The 25,929-nt window shown below is 31.2% G+C and overlaps 1 protein-coding gene across 1 annotated transcript; it reads right to left on the bottom strand.

Annotated features, from left to right (window-relative positions):
- Positions 1-1,942: 1,942 nt before the first annotated feature.
- On the bottom strand, positions 1,943-24,006 carry LOC139504191 (myosin-9-like). The gene is made up of 7 exons (XM_071294257.1): positions 23,168-24,006; positions 21,945-22,046; positions 18,459-18,563; positions 17,558-17,659; positions 8,322-8,429; positions 4,738-4,839; positions 1,943-2,651 (listed from the first exon to the last, which is right to left on the bottom strand). The coding sequence occupies exons 1-7, from the start codon at positions 23,965-23,967 to the stop codon at positions 1,943-1,945; spliced, it is 2,028 nt and encodes a 675-aa protein (XP_071150358.1). The 5' UTR covers positions 23,968-24,006.
- Positions 24,007-25,929: the final 1,923 nt, after the last annotated feature.

Raw genomic sequence — 25,929 nt, 5'->3', positions numbered from 1 at the left:
AGATTTTTGTTTAGAGACTAGCTGAAGCACGCGTTTTTTTTTTGTTGTGTTGAAGACCCATTCGGGTCCTTTTGGCTGTGTTCTACTTTTTGGTGAGGTCGTTGTATTTTGATACATGACCCATTTCCATTCTGAGTTTTATTGTATGTACATGTATTCTTCAAATAGTTGGAATAATTTCGTATCAAAATCGGATTTACACCACCTAAACTGTAGGTTGTTTCAAACTGAGTCTGTACCATGACGTTGGAAGCTGATAAAAATGATGTTCATAGTTTCGAAAGATGTTTTTGGAGCACATAAAAACCCAACAAAAGAAAGCTGATTATGGACTCTTATATGACCAATACAGAGACCTTAGATCCAGTTTTTCATCTTGGGTTGAAATTTTAGATAAGCATATTTGTTTTAGGAATATACAAGTACACGGCTACGTCCAAACTATGTAGTATTTTTATTTGTATCCATCTGAAAAATAAGTCCTTCACTGATTTGTATTGTTCGTTCATACGTTGTTATATGTCCAAGGTTATTGGGAGGGTTTGGGTCCCATGTTTATCCCCGCTACATTCTTTATGTATGTGACGGTCCCAAGTCAGGAGCCTGTTATTCAGGGTTTGTGCTTTCGTTTGTGTGTTACATTTTTGTTTTTCGGTCATTTTTTTTACGTAAATAAGGCCGTTAGTTTTCTCGTTTGAATTCTTAACATTTGTTATTTCGGGACCTTTTGTAGCTGACTATGCAGTATGGGTTTTACTCATTTTTGAAGGCCGTACAGTGACCTATTTGGTCATTTGGTCTCTTTTGGAGAGTTGTTACATTGAATATTATACATGTACCATATCTACTTTTTTATATGGACCAGATTGATAAATACTGAGAATGCCCACATGTGTTATCGTCAGTTTGATAAATGTAGTGTCGAAGAAAATTGTCAATAATCCTCTTCACAAGCATTTGTTTTGAACGAACTATGCAAAATAAACCTTACTGATATTTTAAATCATATTACCTCAGATAAAGCCACCAAAATATATGATTTAAAATATCAGTAAGGTTTATTTTGCATATTTGTATCAGCCACTTCACAGCGCTAGCTAGCCTTAACCGAACACGGGAAGGTTCTCTTCGTCATTTTGTTTTTGGATTTAGCCTATTTTTATAGCCAATTAGTTACAATGTGACAGTTGGGTTTCTAATTGATAAATTTCGAAAGAAGCAAGAAGAAAAAGGCAATATATAATAAGATACGAAACTCAAACTCACAAGTCGAAGAAAACGCCATTGCAACAACAAAAACAAAAACTATAAGGCAAACAACAACCAAGAAAACAGATTTTGACAAACATCACCAAAAAACAAGAAAGATTTCAGAAGTGCTGGAGGGGTTAACAGACCATGCTCCAATTGTGACACCCGTCATGTTGCCCATGTAAGAACAAAACCGGTGATTATTCGAATTCGGTCTGATTTGAGGAAAAGAGGACTGAATTGTAATATCAAATGTAAAAGATATTCCATAACGATCAACAAAGTATTGATGGAGTCCTTACAATTATCGATGCAATGTTTTAAAATTTATCCCGTTGTTGTTATAGGTTTAATTACATCCTCGATATCAGCATTCCGCTATCAAGAGCTATCAATGATGACATTTACACCTGTATATCAGTTTATGAATTTTATTTACAATTAAACATTCGAGAGCGTAAACTCAGTAAATGTACAAGTTTTACTTATATATGTATATGTTTTATTGCAGGAACACCAACGTTGAATACTGTAACTTACACTGGTTTTGTCTTTTGGTGTTATAATATGTATTCATATATCTATTTATTTATCTCAATTCGATAAAGTGGTACCTGGTTGTATTATGCGTTCTAATATAAAAAAAAAATAATGGTGCGGAATAGTTCTTTGTGCAAATTGATTTGTTTTTCTACATTTGTTTACAGTTGCTTCTGTTTTTTAATTCTTCTTTTTCTTGTTCTTTTGTTTTTATGCTCTTCTCTAATTTTGCAATAACCTCATAATTCCTTTTTTCATCGGTAAGTTTTTGAAAATAGCGTTGAGAATAATATCCGTCTATCTTGTCTATTTCTTCAAAGACCCTTTCTGCATCTTTTTCTCTGTTAGTAAACGTTTGTCTATTTTCAACAGCAACGATTCGTTTGTTACATTTTTCGTAAAGTTGTCTAATAGTTTCTGAAGATTTGTTTTCGACAAAGTCATAAATGTTGTCCCATTCTCCAAATTCACCAATTATATCACATTTTCGCACCACTACTAGCATAGTAAAATCAAGAAAATAGTCATCACCAAAAAAATCAAATAAAATTTCTATTGTTCGACGTTCAATGTTTGAACCTGTGGATGGTGGAATAACAATGATAATTGCATGGGGACCTGGAGAAAGTAAATCGAAAAAACGTGCTAGTGTGGACACCATATTTTCCCCCTCTGAATCAATGATTGGTGGTGTATCAACAACCTTTATCTTTCTGTTTCCTACTATTCTTTCACGAATTTCACATTTCAAAGTAGCAGATGTTTCACCTGCGCTTGTATAAAAACAGTTTTCTCCTAGTAATGTGTTTCCAAGAGAGCTTTTACCAGCACCTGTACAACCAATTAATACAATTCTCATTCTAAAAGAAAAATTCGAGACTGTTTTTTTACAATTGATTAATTCATTATGCAATCCAAAAGAGTTTTTGTATGGCATTGTTTTGAAAGTATTAATGCGCTATTCATAGTTTTATTTGAGTATCAGAGAAATAGAGACGAGATGTTTTGTTCAATTTTCAAACAGCGTAATATTTAACCAAAAATAGCTTTTTATGTTTATTTTTTATAATTCGTTCTTATGTTGTACTGTCTACTGTCCCAGGTTAGGGGAGGGTTGCGATTACGTTGACATGTTAAACCCCGACACATGCTGTCCCAAGTCAAGAGCTTCTTATTCAGTGGTTGTCGTTTGTTTATGTGTTACATATTTGATTTTTGTTCATTTTTTACATAAATTAGGCCGTTAGTTTTCTCGTTTGAATTGTTTTACATTGTCTTTGTGTGGTCTTTAAAGCTACTATGCAGTATGGGTGTTGCTCATTGTTGAAGGCCGTACGGTGACCTACAGTGGTTAATTTCTGTGTCATTTGGTCTCTTGTGGAGAGTTGTCTCATTGGCAATAATACCACATCTTCTTTATTTATAATTAATATGATTGATCTTATATCGAAAACAATTTTTCATAAAGGTTTTACTGTACGTAATGTCGCTAAATGTTATGAGAAAATGGCATTTCAGTCAGCGGAACCTTGTTCTTGGAAAGGACAATTCTTCATTACGCTGTTATTATACATAAGTTACCCAATTTTAGATTGTATGGCGCTTTATTGAATCTTCTAAAGTTTGCCGATACTGGTTTCAATTGAAGAGGATTTTATCCTGATTTGATGAAGTATAAATTAAAAAAAGTAGCAGTATTCTGAATAATGGACTTAAGATAAAAGAAGAAAATTCAGTATATTTACGTGTTTCTGTCCCCTAATCCTAAACTGTATTTTAGACTGACTTTGTTCATCCTATAAAACCAAGTTACAAACGACTTATTGATATGAAATATGTCGTCAATGCGTAAGTGATATGTAACATTATTGATTCGTGGATATTTGAACTGCTTGTCGTGACGTATTGACAATTAATATTTCCATTGTAAACTCATCAACTTGGTGATTTGTGTGATATTTGAAAGTTGTCATATTGTGTATTTTTAGGTTGAAACATCATTTACAATACATTTTTATAGCCTTTGACGAACAATATGCACACACCAATGCACACATATCTTGTTTTGAACGGCAATAAATCGAACCAAAACTAAACAAACTGATCTGGTAAAAAAAGTTTTGAAATATCAGATGCTTGATTACTTAATTTGAAATATATCTGTTATGTTCAGTGTGATTTTAAACAAACAATCGACATTCCTATGGGAACCAATGTGGATCTTCTTCCTGCAGACATGTTCATTTTTTTTATATTTGGCAGACTCCATACAGTAGTTTTTTTCTGTATCATAAATATAAAACTCAACACAACTCTATATAGATGATGGTCTTTCAACGAATTATTCAAAGTTTTGTGACTATGTTGAAAGCATCCATCTCATCGAACATGAAATAAAAGATACACTATATATATACAGTTCAGTGTTGTCTGAAAGGAGGTAATTAAACGAATGATTAAGATCAAGTCATCCCTTAAAAAATTGTATAAACGTAATCATGAGTTGGTTAACCCTTAGAGAATATCTGTTTCACAGATAACGACGGATATGTTTCAATTGTAAACATATAAATCCTGTCCTTTTGTCGTCGACCGTGACTGCCCAATTAAACTCATTACAGGCTAGTACTTTCAGGTCAAACACGACGAGTGTCACATAAGGAGCAGACTACATTTACCATGTAGAGTACCTGGAATCCTCTCTGGGTTCGTGCTACTCAGTCTTAAGTTTTCTGTGTCGTGTACAAAATGTAGTATTATGTATCAACCGTACTTTCAAAGAACACAATGCATATTGTGTTATGGTCGGATGTAGCTCATACATCTTGAAATCTTTTATTAATTACTAACGTAGTATGTATAAATCTTTGGTTTACAATACACATGATACATTAATGTTATGAAAAACAAAATTAATTTCAAAGAAGTCAAATTAATAAGACGTACTTTGTAAGGTTATCTATTTGACCCTGTTTTACTGTCAGGTTCTCTGTATGTAAACGAATCTTATCTGTAAGTCTGGCAACTGTTTTTTCTTGCTCTTCTTGACTGTACATAAACGATATCAAAACAAATTATTTATCTGTGTTACATATCGGGTCACAATATCAAATCAACCACACACATAGAAATTTCGTCTTAACAATGTATTTAATGGCTATTATATTACCTCTCGTTACATATATATGTTATTGGATTTTTGAAAATATTGAAAAATGTCTGTTGGAATAACTTTTTTTCAGAAAAAAAATGTCTATTGCACAACAACAGGAACAATATTAGAAAAAAAACTTTTGCATTTATCAAACTTGCCATGGAAATGTAGTTGCAATTGTCATCATATATATATATATATATATATATATATATATATATATATATATATATATATATATATATATATATAATATGCAATTTGTAACATTCAGTTTATAATAATAAAGTTTTTTATGTTTTCTTTTTTAGTGACTTATTAAACAACATAATCAAGACTATAAAATACTATATTCAAGGCAGTGAAGCATCAACTTTTCAGTTTAATAAACAAAAAAGATAAAAATCATCTGTTTAATTAAAATTCATTGCTGATACCAAGTTTTTAAATATGTAAAAAGGAAAATATCAGAAATTCCGAACGCCAAGGAAAATTCAAAACAGAAAATCCATTGTTTCATGGCAAAATCAAAATCCAATGAACATAAAACGAATGGAATACAACTGTCATATTCCTGACTCGGAACAGGTTGATCTTTCTGTAGGAAATGGTGGAATAACCTTGTTTTATAGCTATTTAAATATCTCATTTGTTTGACAGTCGCTTTTTAATTCCATTATACTGACAAAATACATGTAGTGTATTACTGAACAAAATAAACAGAATAGGTAAAAATGTCAAAAATAGGTATACAGTATTCAACATTGTGTCATAAACTTAATCACTATAAACACAAACAAATATGTCCACAAAGAAAAACAAGATGGCATATTGACAAAACACATTAGCAAAACTAAAAGACATGAATACAGAATATGACCACAGCACAATAACACCATGACAGGATTTATATAAGGATATTACTCAAATATGCACTAAACTGTAAAGGTTAATAATTTACAAACACAAATAAAAGAACACTATAAAACGTTATGATGATGACAAACAACGTCAGTACATATAATCTATACTTCAAGACCATCATGTATTATTTGTGATGTTGATATGGAATATTATCAACAACGTCTTGGTACCCCCCCTCCTACTTAATATTTCCTGCATAATATTTTAAGAAATACATTTGGAAAGTGTTGAAAAAAAATGAAGGTAATACTATGTCCGGACTATATCTAAATACAAAGGACGATATAACTTTGTTTTCGGATCTTATATATTGAAATACTTGAACAAGTTTTCATTATTTAAACTTTGAAATTATAACCTAGTAGACAAAATTTCATAGCCATTGGATATATATTATGAACACTAAGGCTATTTTGATATTATACTTTTGATGTTTATGTTTGTCGTTTTAATTGAACAATGTCAAATATTAAGATTTTGACCTGAAACATTTAAAAATTGTAAAAAATGGTTTAATTTTGACTGACCTATTATATATGTATTAAAATCAATCGAGCATTCACTTATTACAATGTTTCAAATAGCAATATGAATACCAGTTTGTGTTTGACAAGGATGTTCGAATGAAGGGATGCCTTTTATAAACATGAACTTTTGTATGACAAATTAAATTTATATTTGTCTTCTTTTTCATAAACCTTTATTATGTTAATATAAATTACTTCCAACGGAGAGAAAAAAATACAAACAACATTCCACATGAATATAAAATGGCCAAGTTCATGTAAAACATGAAAAATGCATTGTGGTAATTTATGCCGCAATATATATTATAAATAAAAATGCATACAGTAATTATAGTTGCTCTCATATCTGTACTAAGCGGGTTTTGTTGTTGTTGCTGATTTATATATAAATATTCTGTCACATGCAGTCCGTGTTACTGTTAGAAATGTTTGTGCTTTAAATCGAGATATATTTGATTATATTGCACTGTTACACAACTGTGCTAGAATAGGGGAGTTTTTTTCGCCACCAAGCTAGTTTAACCCCCTCATATTCTGTATGTGCTTGTTTCAAGTCAGGATCATGTTATTAGGTGGTTGTTGTTTGTTGCTGTATATAATAAGGCTTTTCTACCTCAGGCATATATTACTTTAGCTGTATTTGGCAAAACTTTTAGGAGTTTTGGTCCTCAATGCTCTTCAACTTCGTACTTTATTTGGCCTTTTTAACTATTTTGGATTCGAGCGTCACTGATGAGTCTTTTGTAGACGAGGCGCGCGTCTGGCGTATAAACTAAATTTAGTCCTGGTGTCTATGATGGGTTTACATACATGTATGTGTTGTTTTGTTCATTGCTTTGTAAATAAATCAAGCTGTAAGTTTTCTCGTTAGAACTGTCTTACATTTGTTATTTCGTGGCCTTTTATAGCTGACTATGCATTAGGGTTTTGATTATTGTTCCTGGGCGTACGGTGACATATAACTGTTAACTAATTTTATGTAATATGGTTTCTAGTTAAGACTTGTCTCATTAACAATCCTATCACATCTTATCAGTCTTATAGAAGGTATAAGAAATAGAAATGTGTTACATTCAGCTCATTTCTGTACTAAGACGTCATGATACAAGAAGTATGAATGCAAAAAAAATCTTGATTTCAACCTGTTTGCTATCAGTATGGTCTAATGGACCAAATTCGCATGTACTGTTAGTGTCAAAAGACATATATTTGAACCACTTACTTTCCTACAGAAGAAAAAAAATATAGTTTATAAATTAACTATTGTTCACTTATTATATATTGTAAAGTGTTTAGTTATCAACAGATTCTATGTACAAAACACTTTTTGCACATTTTTCTGTGATAATCTACGTTTCAGTAGATTCAGATATCTCAAATGATTTTAAAATAATGATTACATACCTGTGGATTCATTAATTATAATTTTCGTTTGGTTCAAAATTTTGTGCATATCGTTGGTACAGGGGAACCACGAATTCACATGTTCAAAAAATTACAGTTTTTTTTAAATGATTGTATGTAGACTTTGCAAAAACAACAAAATTAAATATCCACGAATGTTCAGGTTTTCCTTAATTCACGAAAATTGGTACCCGCAAAAACGAACGAAAAAAATGTCAAAGCACAATAAAAACTGTCCAAAAGGAAGTCAGCATATTCGTGTTTTCGAGGCATAAATTGGACTGCTTGAAAATGTTTATTTTCGCCATATAATGTCAGCATGGCTATCTGTACAGGACAGAATTTCTATCAAATACCTTTTTTAACCTGACCAAATCACTTATTTTCCTACGAACGCACCATCCAAATTGTTTGAACGTGTTATTGCATCACTTTTGTTTTCACTTTAGGCAAAAAGTTTAAAGATATAGATTTGAAAAGTGTACGAAAAGTATTTACAAGGTACACAGTATAAGACTTACAATTTGACTTCTCTGACGTTTCTTTCTTTTATCTCTGTTTTCAGCTTGTTATTTTCGTCCAACAGTTCAATTTCTTTTCGCTCCTTAAGTTGTAATTCTTCAGATAATCTAAGCATATAAATTGAAATGAAGTTAAACATATATACTGATGAAAAAAATGTATAAAAAGAACTCGCTGGTCAATTAAAAAAAAAATAAAACTGAAAAATATCATAGATCAGACATTCAAACCACCACAGGGACAACATGTTGTTTATTTATGTGATCGAAATAACCCGACAAAACAATAATAAAATCAAATATTAGAAAATAATACGAAAGACAATTAATCAATATTGAAAAACATTATACAAGGATTACAATTTTGAAGACAAAACACGTGTCTCGTCAACAAGCAGTGGTAAAGAGGGGGAAACGTATTTAGGAAATCACACCAAAATCAAGACGAATTTATCGACAGATGTTTTATTACATTAACATGTGTAACAATTCTATCTGAAATTAAGTTCATGCCACCTTATAGAGATTTGTTGTTGTTATCATATTGTTACTATTTATTTTCAGAATTGTATCTGATGATTCGACCAATTTAATCGGGGTCGTATACAGTGCTTAGTGGGAACTCTCAGAACCTTCTTCTTCTGACCAGGAGGTTGATGCTTAAAGTTTGAAACATCTGCTTAAGGTATAAAACAACTGCTTACGATTGCTTAAAGTTTGAAACAACTGCTTAAAGTATGAACCAACTGCTTTAAGTTTGAACCAACTGCTTTAAGTTTGAACCAACTGCTTTAAGTTTGAATCAACCGATTAAAGTTTGATAATTTGAAGTAGCAGACAAGTCATTATTTGTGGTGGTTGTTCTTGTTAATTTGAATATTGATTGATTGTTGGTTGCTTAACGTCCAGTGTTAATTTGAAGAAGCAAGTAACTTATTGTATCAACCAAATCTGAAATAGTCAAAGATATCCAATAAACATGTTTCTTTTTATAATCTGGTTTTAAAATAAAGTATCACGTCGAGAGGTCTAAGTAGTTCTTACTGTTATCATAAGCCAATCAATACTGTTGTTATACTCGTTACCAATCATAATTGACTAGTATTGTCAGTTTCCTCCACCAATGAAAACTGGCCGCTACGATAGAGCCCACAAGCGTTTCCTAAATTTACGTCAAAACACCAAAAATATATTTAAAAAACTGAATATAAATGTATGGCAAATCGAAGATCTACCTTTCAATCAAAGTGAACGGGGGTATTAACATGATCAAGATATCGTGATTTATGGCAATAAGATTATATTTAAAATATAAAGACTAAATAATAATCATTGCAATAAGATTATACAACCAAAACACGCAACACTGAACATAGAGCAAGACTTGTCTTTATGAAAAATATCACTACAAACTCCTCAGAGTCTGAATTGACCAGTTTTTGTGCTCGACCAGTAAAATCGAGCACACATTTTACTCGACTAGTCTCGACATTGTCTCGACTGTACTTAACTGTACTTAAGTGTACTGGACTAGTCTCGACATTGTCTCGACTGTACTTAACTGTACTTAAGTGTACTGGACTAGGTCTCAACTAGGTCTCGACTTTACTTAATTAGTCTGATTCAGTACTTGATGATCTTTGTGTAGTCTGAAATGGTCTTGACCAAGGCTCGACCTGTCTCGACCTGTCTTGACTAGTCTCGACCTGTCTCGACTAGTCTCGACTCAGTCTCAACCAGTCTCGACCTGTCTCGACTAGTCTTGACCTTCAAATTTAGTTTTGACTTGTGTAAATCAGCCCATCTAACTTAAAATTAAATATTGATCTTAAAAAATTCAAGCTTCTTAGGTAGTTTGATTTATTGCTGTGAAATGAAAGAATTTAATTTTACAATATGTAAAAAAAAAATTATTATATAAAAATTCAGATAGGCATCTTTAATTTTTTTTATAACTTTTTCAAATCATCTTGGATATTCATCAAACTATGCAGCTATCTTAAATATATATCAAGCGTACTGAATCCCATTTCATTTAGTTTTTTGTTGTATTGCTGTAAAATTTAAGAATTAAAGTAATCTTGGTATAAAGAGCTAGGATTTGCAATTCGGACAAAATAGAGATAGTACACTTTAATTTTTTTAATAACTTTTTCAAATCAACTTGGATTTGCATCACACTATGCAGCTATCTTACATATATATCAAGCTTACTGAATCCCATTTCATTTAGTTTTTTGTTGTATTGCTGTAAAATTTAAGAATTAAAGTAATCTTGGTATAAAAAGCTAGGATTTGCAATTCAGCCAAAATAAAGATAGTACACTTTAATTTTTTTAATAACTTTTTCAAATCAACTTGGATTTGCATCAAACTATGCAGCTATCTTACACATATATCAAGCTTACTGAATCCCATTTCATTTAGTTTTTTGTTGTATTGCTGTAAAATTTAAGAATTAAAGTAATCTTGGTATAAAAAGCTAGGATTTGCAATTCAGCCAAAATAGAGATAGTACACTTTAATTTTTTTAATAACTTTTTCAAATCAACTTGGATTTGCATCAAACTATGCAGCTATCTTACATATATATCAAGCTTACTGAATCCCATTTCATTTAGTTTTTTGTTGTATTGCTGTAAAATTTAAGAATTAAAGTAATCTTGGTATAAAAAGCTAGGATTTGCAATTCAGCCAAAATAGAGATAGTACACTTTAATTTTTTTAATAACTTTTTCAAATCAACTTGGATTTGCATCAAACTATGCAGCTATCTTACACATATATCAAGCTTACTGAATCCCATTTCATTTAGTTTTTTGTTGTATTGCTGTAAAATTTAAGAATTAAAGTAATCTTGGTATAAAAAGCTAGGATTTGCAATTCAGCCAAAATAGAGATAGTACACTTTAATTTTTTTAATAACTTTTTCAAATCAACTTGGATTTGCATCAAACTATGCAGCTATCTTACACATATATCAAGCTTACTGAATCCCATTTCATTTAGTTTTTTGTTGTATTGCTGTAAAATTTAAGAATTAAAGTAATCTTGGTATAAAAAGCTAGGATTTGCAATTCAGCCAAAATAGAGATAGTACACTTTAATTTTTTTAATAACTTTTTCAAATCAACTTGGATTTGCATCAAACTATGCAGCTATCTTACACATATATCAAGCTTACTGAATCCCATTTCATTTAGTTTTTTGTTGTATTGCTGTAAAATTTAAGAATTAAAGTAATCTTGGTAAAAAAAGCTAGGATTTGCAATTCGGACAAAATAGAGATAGTATACTTTAATTTTTTTAATAACTTTTTCAAATCAACTTGGATTTTCATCAAACTATGCAGCTATCTTAAATGTATACTAAGCTTACTAAATCCCAGGTCCTTTTGTTTTTTGTTGTATTGTTGTCAAATTTAAGAATTAAATTAATCTAGGTCAAAAAAGCTAGAATTTGCAGTTCGAACAAAATAGAGATAGTACACTTTAATTTTTTTTATAACTTTTTAAATTCAACTTGGATTTTATTGAAACTATATAGCTACTTTGGTGATGTATTCTTCTTACTGAATCCCAGGTTGTTATAAAGTTTGTTGTATTGCTGTCAAATTTAAGAATTAATTGAATCTAGGTAAAAAAAGCTAGGATTTGCAGTTTTGACAAAATAGAGATGGTACACTTTAATTTTTTTCATAACTTTTTCAAATCAACTTAGATTTTCATCAAACTCTACAAATATCTTTGCAATATATTGATCTTACTGAATCATAGGTTGTTATTTTGTTTGGTGTATTTCTGTCAAATTTAAGAATTTAATTAACCTAGGTCAAAAAGCTACGATATAAGAAATATATCTTTTCTCATAATTTGGGAAAAAGTATACATAAAATATTAATATAATTCCTTTAATGTTTTATTCCTTTTGATATACACTATATAAATATATCAAAAAGGGATGAAACATTAGAAATTATTAAAACAGTTCTTCTGATTTGTGGTGATTTATAAAGCAATACCTTCTGCTTGGGGCAAACTTATTAAAAAGACCACATCTACCAGAGAGTTTTAAATTCTAAATAACATTTATTCAAAGTTGCAACATCCTGTTAAATCTAAATCGCAGGGCTTTTAATTCACTAGATAAGTAATACACGAGTTTAAGAAAAGTAGGGCTTTCTTTTTACCTGTAAAACTAATGTGTACTGATGTAATTAAATCATGTATAGTGTCATGTCATTAAATTTGACAAAAATATATTTTAAAACTTCATAACAACCTGGGATTTAGTAAGATCACCAAGGTAGCTATATAGTTTTAATAAAATCCAAGTTGATTTGAAAAAGTTATTTAAAAGCTTAAAGTGTACTATCTCTATTTTGTTCGAACTGCAAATTCTAGCTTTTTTGACCTAGATTAATTTAATTCTTAAATTTTACAGCAATACAACAAAAAACTAAATGAAATGAGATTCAGTAAGCTTGATATAAATGTAAGATAGCTGCATAGTTTGATGCAAATCCAAGTTGATTTGAAAAAGTTATTAAAAAAATTAAAGTGTACTATCTCTATTTTGTCCGAATTGCAAATCCTAGCTTTTTATACCAAGATTACTTTAATTCTTAAATTTTACAGCAATACAACAAAAAACTAAATGAAATGGGATTCAGTAAGCTTGATATATATGTAAGATAGCTGCATAGTTTGATGCAAATCCAAGTTGATTTGAAAAAGTTATTAAAAAAATTAAAGTGTACTATCTCTATTTTGTCCGAATTGCAAATCCTAGCTTTTTATACCAAGATTACTTTAATTCTTAAATTTTACAGCAATACAACAAAAAACTAAATGAAATGGGATTCAGTAAGCTTGATATATATGTAAGATAGCTGCATAGTTTGATGCAAATCCAAGTTGATTTGAAAAAGTTATTAAAAAAATTAAAGTGTACTATCTCTATTTTGTCCGAATTGCAAATCCTAGCTTTTTATACCAAGATTACTTTAATTCTTAAATTTTACAGCAATACAACAAAAAACTAAATGAAATGGGATTCAGTAAGCTTGATATATATGTAAGATAGCTGCATAGTTTGATGCAAATCCAAGTTGATTTGAAAAAGTTATTAAAAAAATTAAAGTGTACTATCTGAATTTTTATATAATAATTTTTTTTTTACATATTGCAAAATTAAATTCTTTCATTTCACAGCAATAAATCAAACTACCTAATAAGCTTGAATTTTTTAAGATCAATATTTAATTTTAAGTTAGATGGGCTGAATTACACCAGTCAAAACTAAATTTGAAGGTCAAGACTAGTCGAGACAGGTCGAGACTGGTTGAGACTGAGTCGAGACAGGTCGAGACAGGTCGAGCCTTGGTCAAGACCATTTCAGACTACACAAAGATCATCAAGTACTGAATCAGACTAATTAAGTAAAGTCGAGACCTAATCGAGACAATGTCGAGTACACTTAAGTACAGTTAAGTACAGTCGAGACAATGTCAAGACTAGTCGAGTAAAATGTGTGCTCGATTTTACTGGTCGAGCACAAAAACTGGTCAATTCAGACTCTGAGGAGTTTGTAGTGTATGGAAACAACAAACATATATAATCACTGGAGTTAAACTGGTCATCGTAATTGCAGTTACGAGGATCCCAACATGGCGGACCAAAAACAAATGGAATTGTCTTCTTCTAATTTCCCCGTGTACACGCATCGATGTTAAGAATAACTCAGTCGCTAGGTTGATATTTACAATGCTGATGTGTGTGTGTGTGTGTGTGTATGTGTGTGTGTGTGTGTGTGTGTGTGTGTGTGTGTGTGTGTGTGTGTGTGTGTGTGTGTGTGTGTGTGTGTGTGTGTGTGTGTGTGTGTGTGTGTGTGTGTTCTTAATATCATATGTGGCCATGTAAGAGAAATAAGATCAATCGAAATTTTACAGAAAATCACCGTAACCCCAAAAATCTTATTTTATTTGATAATCGTAACTTGATCATTAGATACATGTAGTTGACTAATCGTTGATAATTTTAAATTTCTCTATAGTTGATGGGAATGGTGACTAAATGTAAATCTTGTTTGAATGTTTGATGGTGTCACTAGAATTAGAAAAATAGTTTACTAATTTACTTTGTTCTTGGTAGATATATTCTTTATATTTTAAAAGTTATAATTTACGATAAATATTCATCATGATGACAAGGAGAGGCAAACATTGTCCATGTTCACACATAATTGTAAATGGATTCTATGATGTTTGAATTACGTTCGTTTTCAAATAAAGACATGATTTTGGTCACGGTATCTTGTTCTCTTTGAACTATTTAAAAAAAAACTCCTTCCCATTTGTTCAAGGTTCACTTTAAATTTATAAAAATTCTAACCTCATATATCTATAGAAGAAGATGTGAGACAACTCTCTACAAGAGACCAAGTGACATAGAAATTAACAATTATAGGTCACCATACGGCCTTCAACAATGCGCAAAACCCATACCGCATAGTATAAAAAGCCCCGAAAAGACAAATGTAAAACAATTCAAACGAGAAAACAAACGGCATAATTTATATAAAAATAAATGAACGAAAATCAAATATGTAACACATCAGCAAGCGACATCAACTGAATTACAGGCTCCAGACTTTGGACAGACAAAGACATACAGCATTTGACGGGGTAAAACCTGGTAACGGGATCCAAACCCTTACCTTAGACAATAGTGTAACAGTGCAACATAAGAACTTACATAAAAATAGGTTGAAAAATGCTTCACTCATCAGATGGATACAAATAGAAATACATCTAACAAAAACACAGGGTGGACGTGGTTGGGTACTTGTATATTCCAACAACAAAAAAAACTTTAGGTACAGATGTGAGAGTATTCTCAATTACTGACAGTTAGTTCAAACCCAAACACTATTAAAACAATCACCCATCTAAGACTACCTTATTTTGAAAAAAGTATTTCGATCCTGAATGTTGTTACGCTTTTATTATCTTTAAATTATCCTTTTCTATGCCCCCACCGTAGCATTAGTTTATACTACTTAAGTTTTTTTCCGTTCTCTAACTTTAGTTTACCTCAACCAAATGCTATGAAACCTATACACATGTGCCTACCACATAATTTAGTACAAGTTCGAATCTGGGTGGCATCACTTTTACTGCTTTTAGCTAAGCCCCTTCAATAACGTAAAAATTGCTAAACATATTCGTTTCAGTGGCGGTCCTTCAGTTTGCAAACATAAAATGTTATGAAACAGACATGTATGTATGTTATAAATCCTTATTACCACAAAATACAGATATTGTTTGAATTTTTGGATACATTGCTGATTTTTTTGTTTCTGTTATCTAACTTTAGTTTGCGTTAACAAAATGTTCTGAAACTTATAGACAATGCTTGTTGCAATATAACACAGATCATCAAATTTGTTTGTTGGATACATCACGTTTACCGTGTTGGCGTTATGCCCTTTTTGATATGGATAAATTGCTGATTTTTTTTCTTTTCTAATTTTAGTATGCCTTCACCAAAAATATGAAATTTATACACAATGCTTAATACTACATAATACAAATAAATTTGGAATTTTGGTGAAGTCATTTTTATTGTTCTTGAGAAATTCCCCTTTACAAATAAAAAAAAAATGCTCAATTTTTTGTTTAGTTTTTTTTTTAATTTAGTTTGCTGTGAAACTTAAACATAATGCTTATTACTACATAACACAGATCAAGTTTTTAAATTTGGTGGCATCAACTGTTCTAGAGTTTATGCCCCTTTTCAACTAGAAAAAAATGCTGAATTGTTTATTTCCATTCTCTTACTTAAGTCAATCAAATGGTGTAAAACAAAATGCTTATAACTACAAAACTCAAATCAGGAACAAATTTGGGCAGTATCACTTTCTATGCTTTCACTGTTTTTGATTTATTTTCCTTTATAACGTTTTGTGCTAGCAGAGCTATCCTTGATCTGTGTCCAATAGATACATTCCCCAGTTATAATTAAGTATTCCGTTAGCAGAATGGACTGACAAAATCAGTTACTATGATCATAGAAATGTTTTATCAATTTACGATTATCTTGAAAGTAATTTGTCTACAGGTTACATATTTGTTACGTTCGGAGGACGTGTTTTTCAACAGACTGTGAAATTCCAATGAGAACAAACTGTGCACCTCTACTTGCCGACTTGTTTCTTTATTATTATGAGGCTGACTTCATGCAGGAACTTCTTAGAAAGAAAGATAAGAAGTTAGCAATATCCTTTAACTCTACCTTCCGCTATATCCCATCGAGCTAGAGTTAAAGGATACCACAGATACAGTTAAGTTGGCCTCATATCTTGACTTACATCTAGAAATTGACAATGAGGGTCGGTTGAAAACAAAACTTTACGACAAAAGAGATGATTTCAGCTTTCCAATTGTGAACTTGCCATTTCTAAGTAGCAACATTTCAGCAGCACCTGCATACGGGGTATATATCTCCCAATTGATACGATATTCCCGTGCTTGCATATCCTATCATGATTTTCTTGATAGAGGGTTGCTGCTCACATGGAAGCTATTAAACCAAGAGTTCCAAATGGTGAAGTTAAAATCATCCCTTTGTAAATTTTACGGACGCCATCACGAGTTGGTTGACCGTTATGGAATAACCGTTTCACAAATGATATCGGATATGTTCCTTACGTCGTAACTACAATCCCCTTCCCTTTCATGAATGTGACCAACCGAAAAATTAAGAAATTCTATGTCTATCGTATGTTTGTTTGGAATGTCTAAGTAAAATAAATACCTGAATCTTAATTCACTGTATTTGATACTTAAATTACAAAAGTTTAGTTACAAAAAAGCTATAGTGCTGGGTCTTCCAAACGCTGCCCTTAATGTTTTATTCTAAATTATTAGTATCGAGGTTCAGAATTATTATCAATGATTATAACTAAATAATCTATCCAAAGGCAATTTGAACCAGATGTGGATACTAAGAAATTCTCCATATTTGTGCATTCAATTTAAATCTCTTTCATCTTGCAATAGTATTAACAATTTGACTTGTTATACAAATATTCTCAATTTCAAACTACATATACAAGCCATATTAAAAAAAATTAAGAAAAATAACTATTGCAGGTAGGCATGTCATGTATTACATTGAACGGTTGAGAAATAAAGTTTTAACATTTTTGTAAGAAATCATGTTTACAAAACTTACTTTGACAGTTTATCCATTTGTTCTTGTTTCATCTTCAGTTTCTCTTTTAGTACGTCCATCTCATCGGTAAGTCTGGCAACTGCTGTTTCTTTCTCTTTCTGTCTGTTTATAAACAATATCAATACACACAATATTTGTATATGTTGGTTACTTTACATGCACTACACATATAAGGCAACCGGTTTCCGAATTGTCGTCTTAAAACGTAAAATAACAACTATTTATCATGCATTAAGCTTTAAAATTAGTGATGTCCTCAGAAAATAATTCCCAAGTAGTAAAGTTTTTTCTTTAACAATGACTGATTGTCATCATTTTATTTTGGTTTTACAAATATGTCATGGAATTTTATCCATCAACTGAAAATTTAAAAAAAAACTCACTCTTTTCTTCGAATACAAATGTCTGAACCATAAATGCACAACGACCGCAATAACATTATAAACTCTGTCTTAGTTTATTCAAATCTCCAATAGAAAGTCATATTTATATGTTATTTTTTTAGATTTTGTTTATAAGGATAAAGTATGTTACATTTCTTTTAAATGAGAAATTTATTAAACAATCCAACACTGTTAATTTCTTATTAATTCAAGACAATGTACGATATAAACTACAGTTTAAAAACAATTATATATAAAGAAGTATTATATGTGTTAACTGTAATGGATTTTTTCATTATAAGATATTTCAAAAACTTGTTTAAAATCAATAGGTGATTAAGAAATAATTATTGTTGTGCATGCACATTGATTTACATTCATTTTGTTATTTCAGCATGTTCAGGGCTTTTCATAACGTACTTTGCGATATTGGTTATGGTCTTTATAGACATTCACATAATACCGCCATAATTTGGAAAAGGACTTGAAAGACAAAAGGTTGAAGAACTAAGACTTACAATGCGATTCGTTGATCTTGGTCTTTTATCTCCGTTTTCAGCTTGTTTATCTCGTCTAAAAGACTAGTTTCTTTTTTCTCCTTTAGTTGTAATTCTTGAGATAATCTAATCATACAAAATGTGAAGAAGATAGACATATTTAAAATGTATTTCTATAAAAAATCGACAGAAATATTATATTCAATATTCCACAACTGCTTTTTGTTTGACAATTTGAAGTAGCGGAGAATTCAAGCATGTCAAGAGTTGTTTTTTTTCTGCTATTTGAGATATTATAGATAAATACCGATTTAATCAAGCATTTTGTAAAATAGTTAAAATAACAAAAAATGTCGCACTCATATAACGCATCTTTTACCTGTAAGGAATATACAATTTGTTCCAAGGTTATTAAGAACATGGTATATACAGGTATACAGTGAGCAACACATCTGGTGATTCACCTTGTTTGCATTGGATACTTAAACTACACAATACAGTACAGGCTCATTTGCATTTTACATCAAGAAATAATATATTATTATTATCATTATTATTATTATTATTATTATTATTACTATTATTATTATTATTGGTTATAAAAATAAAGGTTAGATTTTTATTTCGTGAAAGAAATAATGCATAAACATCATTGACCATTGAAATCTTATTGTTTAAGATACTACTTTACCTGAAAAGATACATTTTTGTATTTTGCAATAAATTGACAATCATAGTAAATTATCGATTCATAGTAAATAATGAAGATTAGAAAACCAAACAAACTTCGAAATATCTACATCCTAAGAACTCACCTGTCGATGAAGTTACCTTTATCTATTTATCAATTAGTTTAATGCAACTTTGTCGCAATTTTGACATATGGTTTAGTAATTATTTTTATAAAATATGTATAGGGGGAGGGTTGAAATATCATCAACATGTTTAACCCCGCCGCATTTTTGCGCCTGTCCCAAGTTAGGAGCCTCTGGCCTTTATTAGTCTTGTATTATTTTAATTTTAGTTTCTTGTGTACAATTTGGAAATTAGTATGGCGTTTATTATCACTGAACAAGTATATATTTGTTTAGGGACCAGCTGCAGGACGCCTCCAGGTGCGGGAATTTTTCGCTACATTTAAGACCGGTTCGTGACTTTATGCTGGTTGTTTTTTCTATGGTCGGGTTTTTGTCTCTTTGACACATTCCCCATTTCCATTCTCAATTTTATAACATAAAGGAACAGATTATTAAAGTGTTACTTATGTAAGATCATATTGCACTTATTTCTTAATTTTTTTTATGGAAACCGAATGCTGTCATTAAATATCAATGTTTAATATTTAATCTCTAACATAGAATTATAGAATTGTTTTAATTCTAAAAATTTAAATAAAGCAGGTATTGGGTACAGGGTTGAAGCATTTATTTTACACCTCACAGTAACGCGAACCTGATAGAACGCATGGCAACGTGTAATTACAATGTAACTAAGGCCTCATAATATGTACAAATTTAGATACCACTGGTATCTGTAAATCAAATGCAAGCAAATGTAATGAACCACTACCACTATATGTTGATTAAGTAAATATTTCCTTAATTTTTGAACTGGAAATCGCAATATGTATATTAAAAGTAAATCAAATTAAAAAAAACAGCATCCGTGGTGGTGTATTTTTCTTTATACGCACGTATACTTTTTTTAGGGGTTCGTATGGATAGTAAACTCGGCAATTGTAACAAGCCCCTGTGCGTATAGCTTTCATTGACAATGAGGTGGACACAACTTTAAAAACTTGAAAAGTATAAATGTTATAAGTTTTTGACTTCACAATCACTATGTAAAATGCCACAAGTGAGTGTTTACTGTGTATGCCAAATGATCGAAGTCAAGTGGAGTTTTTCCCTTTTTTTAGGGAGAAGGAGTGAAAATATACACCTATATCAAATTTTCATGAGCTTCAAATACCATATGTGACGAATATAAAGGTTAACAAGTTATAAACAATGCAATTATCTGAAATTTCAACATATTAATTTAATGATACAAATTATTAATCAATTGCAATGCCGTTTTTAACCAATGGCTAAAACTTAACCAGTCAAAAAGTACCGGATAAATTTATCCGGCGGATAGCACGTTTTATCCACTGGATAAATTTTGAGCAATAGAAATAATCCATTTGTTTAAAGTTAACTAGTGGATAAGCAGTTTAACCACTGGCTAACACTATCCAACGTTTTAAGCAACCCAGTACAGGCCCCGTATTCACAAAACTATCGTAACTCTACGACTGTCGTAAGGTAAGTTTTACGATATCGTAAGTTGTAACTTGTATTCATGAAAGAAACTTACGATGCGAGATGTTGTAAATATTGTTGTAGACTTACGACTGCTCGAGGCCTGTCGTAAGTTGCAATGTTACTATCGCAAATATGGCCGTAGCGCTAATGTTGAGAGAAAATGATAGATTTTTTAGACGAGAACGAGTATTTCTAGATAGATCTAACCCCCTAGATAGGCTTGATAACTTTTTATTGAGGGCATACAAATTTCCGAGGCATAAACTAATTGAGCTGTGCAATGAACTAAGACCAGATTTAGAGAAGGCAACTCTAAGGTCTCATAGTATTCCTGTGGAACTGCAAGTTTTGTCTGCTTTACGTTTCTATGCAAGTAGTGTGTCATTGGGGATGTATGTGGATTGAGCCAACCAAGTATCAGCAGATGTATAAGTGATGTTACAGACGCTTTAGTCAGAAGGATAAATTAGTACATAAAGTTCCCAGAGGAAGCCGAAAGAAGAACGAATAAAAGTGACTTTTACAAGATAGCGCACAAATTTGCAGGCAGTTTGAAGAGGGTGACATAGCTAATGGCTGGCTCTTAGGTAAGTCAATATTATATTAGAAAACTAGACTAAGTACTAAAATCTCGATAACAACAATTGTCCCAACACTCTTGGCCCATGAACATTGGCATTATTTTTATAATAATTTCCTATTTATTGGAAGATCTTTTTTTATTCTGTTTGAGTAAAGGTTACATTTTTAGAAAACCCTTCCGGAGCACCTGAGATCTACCTAAGTTTTTGGTGGGGTTCTTGTTGCTAATTCTTTAGTCTTTCTATATTGTGTCTTGTGTACTATGGTTTGCCTTCCCATGTTTATACGGGTATGGTTTCATGTCTTCCTGTTGATTGTTTCAAAATGATAGAGCACTTAAAAAATCTTGGTTTATATTTGTTACACATTAACGTGTTCTCGTATTGATTATGCATTTAGTTTGACGCAGAACATTACACGAGTAGCAGATTCGGGTGGCTGAATGAGTGTAATCTCTTTTTGTTTGTACATTAAACCAGTAGCAGATTCAGGTGGCTGAGTGAGTGTAAAAAGGTGTGAAAGAAAAATTAAAAGCAAACAAATTATCTTCGTTTAGGATGTTTGATTTGTGTTCACCAAATCAAAACTGTTTTGTACAACTCTAGCAATGGAGACTTACTCAGACAGGTTATCGATTTCTTCTTGTTTTCCTTTCATTTTCACGTTTAGTGTATCCACCTCTTCTATAAGAACAGCAACTGTTGTTTCTAGTTCTTTCAATCTATATATAAAAGACATCAATATATTAAGGCAACTGTAGTTTGTTGGTGTTCAAATCCCGTTAATCAATTCTGAATGTGCAACTCTAACGTGTATCGAAAAGTGCATCTTATTATTCATGAATCAATAACCAAGATGGTTATACTGTAGCTTAATATCTTGCCTCGAATCAAATATCGATAAACAAAAACATGTTCCAAAGTTACAAAAATAAAAGTGTCGTCTGAACAACGGGTTCAAAGACTAAAATGTATTTTTTTGTTACTTATATATGTGTCATTGAATTATTCTAATTAAATCATGAGAAAGGTCTTTTGAACAAAAAACCTTTGTTCAGAATAAAGTAACTAACCAATGCTTAAACTCTATTGCTGTAATAAAAAAGCAACAATTGAAAAGGGTCCAATTAAGGTTTTGTTTTACAGTAAATGGGCTATGTTGCAGAAAGATACCACAAAACGTAGGGAAAATGCGTATCGGCATCGCGTTGTAGGCCGTAAACGTGAAAAGTAAAACGTCGATGTCTTTAAGATCTCTACAGCTAACAATGTAACAACTATGTTTGTTAACTAAAAACGAAGTCAGTAACCATATGATTATTTTTTACTATCAAAATGGAAATGTATGTGTTATATACACAAAATTTCACCTAGTCTTTAAAGAATTCAATTATTAATTATTCAGAAAAATAAAACAGAAAGATTCGTATTTTTTTATTAAAAGTTCAACAAGCCAGTTGTATTCTAAATTTCACCAAAATCCCATTTACTGTATCTTGACCTGAAGTAATTTCATTTAATGAAACAAATGAGATGATCAGGAAAATTGTAAGCTAGATATTTTCAAAACATTTATAACGGGAAAATTGAATTAAAACAAAAACAAGTCTCTCCAATCTATCACGTATCTAATGGTTTGTATGCGTGTAAACAACTGGGAAGAGTCTTCCTAAGATGAATCAATCCTACAATTTGTTAACGATTAATTTTTTTTACAGAAACAGGTTGATATTTGATTCTACGTTATTGAACACAAACATAAGTTCTAGATTAGAAGATATATTCCAGCTGACATGGAGAAATATCATCTGAATATAACTGAAGAAAATCATCATTGATATACCTTATTTGAAACTGTTTATCAATTCCGTCAATAATAGCTCTCCTAAATGTGTCCTGATTGAAACCTGACATTTGTCTTGGGCTAGACAAATGTGGCTCACTTTCCTCCGTCATAATTTTGTACTCGTTTTGCAGATTTTTCCATTCCAGAAAGAACGTATTGTCGTGTGGTTCTTGCAAGAGATTTTCAAACTTTAACATTCTATCAGAAGATTCCTTGTGAAAACGTTGAAAGAAAACGCGAGTTCCTGTTAAGTTGTGTGTCTCGGTATCACGAAAGTCAAACGCAGTATTCATTTCAATTTGCTTATAATGATCAATGATATGATGTATCTCCGCCGACGTTTTCTCTACAACCTCGATGTAAGAATCACAACCAGATTGTATGAGTAAGGAATGTTCGCCATCAATAATTTCCAATGTCTTTGTTAGTTCTTCAACTTTCGTTTTCAACTTGTTTATTATCTCGTCCACCTCCTGCCGATGGATATCAGTAATCGATTTAATTTCCTTTGTGATATGTCCGTTATGAGAACTTGTCATGCATTCCTTGCATGCCAAGCAGTCACATTTACTGCAGTAATAAAGAAACTCTTTCTTATGAGAATCACAAACTGGCACTGGTTTGTAAATACGATTTCCGGCCTTATGAATATCTACAACATTGTGATCACGACAGACTGTCACTCTATCATGAATATCCTTTCGGCATTGAGAACACAAAAACTGTTTGTCCTCATAACAATATAAAGTTGCTGGTTTGTCGCAAAGCGCACAACTTTTTGTCGGAGATTGAGCCATGGTGACACAACATTACAACTTAATTTCTACCAAGCAAATGAAAATATTATCGCGGAATGATAAAATTTATTTTATCTGTTCAATCGATAAGAATTGAACAGGTTATTTGAATAATAAGTGTGTTTATCTTTAGACAACAAACGCATTTTATCAGATATAACACGGTATATAAATTCATAGACGCTTAAACAATAAACATTGCAATAACAATTTATTCAGAGTAAAAACAATGTCGAACATTTGTGTTACTTTCTTATAGACGACATTGGATGAATGTGTCATTTAATCTAGTTTTGTAGTATTCTTTAAATTTGTTTTATGGTTTTTTATCTCCATTTAGTCGAACGACTCTTGGCGGTATTCTGTATTTGTGTATTTTGATTCTATTTAATACGAATTTGAATTGCTGAGTTATTTGAATCATCACAGCGATTTTTAAGATCTGCTCACTTCATGATAGCAATTTCATGGTACCAATCACACATGACACTCTTTGTCTTATAACGAGTTTTCAGAACAGCGGTTGCAACTGGGTCATAATGAGTCCGCATGTACACACTTGTTGAGTTGATAAGTTGTAGTTTCATTGATTGTTTAATCAATAATTCTTTTGTTGGTAGTACTTTTTGCGGAAAATATATACATTTATTTTATAAATTACATGCATATTGCGATACATGCAAATCTTAATCTTTAGTATTCATTACGAGGTAGCGCAATACAATTTAGAATTGGATTTATACACTTACATTTTTATTATTTGTTTATTCATTTACAAGATCGATCGTTTATATAAATATACAGTGTTAATTTCCATTGCTTAACCCAAGCGTACATTTTAGATAAATAAATTGAATGAAAACTACGGTTTCTAATTTGTGCATTGGGATTAAAAATTCGATATGTATCATTACTTTCTCTAGTTTACAACTCTGTCTTGTATTGTTCTGGTCGTACTATTTCAAATATTCAATTTCATGACTGTAGCATGTGTTTCCATAAGTTTACCATAGTACTGTAACTATCATATGGTTGGGTTAAAAACTAATGGTAAACCCTAGTTTTTAGTGTTTGTATGTCTAAACTTACCGTTTTAATTTATTGACATAACTGCACGACTCAATTGTCAATTAACAGTGGTAAGATAATCGTTGCAAAGAATCCTGCTCAAATTTTAGTGAAAGACGGGTTTAACTTTGCATTGTTGCGAGAGTTTATATTCTTTGTTGAAGGCAATTGCAGTGACCTGCAATACAAGTACCATTCAGTTGAGTTTAGTTATATGTCTTCTGTTTCTGTCTTTGCCCTAGGTTTTCTATATTTTGCATGTGTAGTGCATCATGACATAAAACATTGTTACGTGTACCATAATGAGCTTTCGTGCAGGACTGCTGTGTGTGTTTCTAACATGGAACTCTTGATCCGACTTTGACTTGTTGACTCCTGACCTACATATATGCACGTTGGGTGTGTCATCATGTTGCAGTGTGTTTCTCGGTATATTACCTTGACCTCAAAATAAAATTTTCAATTGACCTTGCTTCTGAATATGTGACATGTAGATGTATTGTCATAAGATGATGAGTCTATTGTCACGAGAAACTTCATGTGAGCTTGACCTTTGCCCTCAATATAAACTTGTATATTTTGTTTGAATTTAATGGAGATTTAACTGTATGATTGGCACTCGTACCACATCTTCTTATATATATATATATTAGATATATAGATATATTGTTAGTTTTGTGTACCACGATGACCCTATTCTCAAAATCCGCTTTATGTTGGGTTTTTTGGCAAGGATCTCTTGACCGGACTATTACTTTTTGACTCTTGACCTTTGCATATTGGGTGAGTCTCTTGGTATGATTACTTTGACGTCAGGAGTCTCTGTTTTTTGTTATTCTTGTATGTTTTTAATTGTGAGATTATTTTTATGATTTGGAGTTTGAACTGGTACAC

Source organism: Mytilus edulis, chromosome 14 (genome assembly GCF_963676685.1).
Source record: "Mytilus edulis chromosome 14, xbMytEdul2.2, whole genome shotgun sequence".
Lineage (NCBI taxonomy): Eukaryota > Metazoa > Mollusca > Bivalvia > Mytilida > Mytilidae > Mytilus > Mytilus edulis.
Note: the sequence above shows the minus strand (reverse complement) of the source record. Positions and strands in the feature narration are given on the sequence as shown.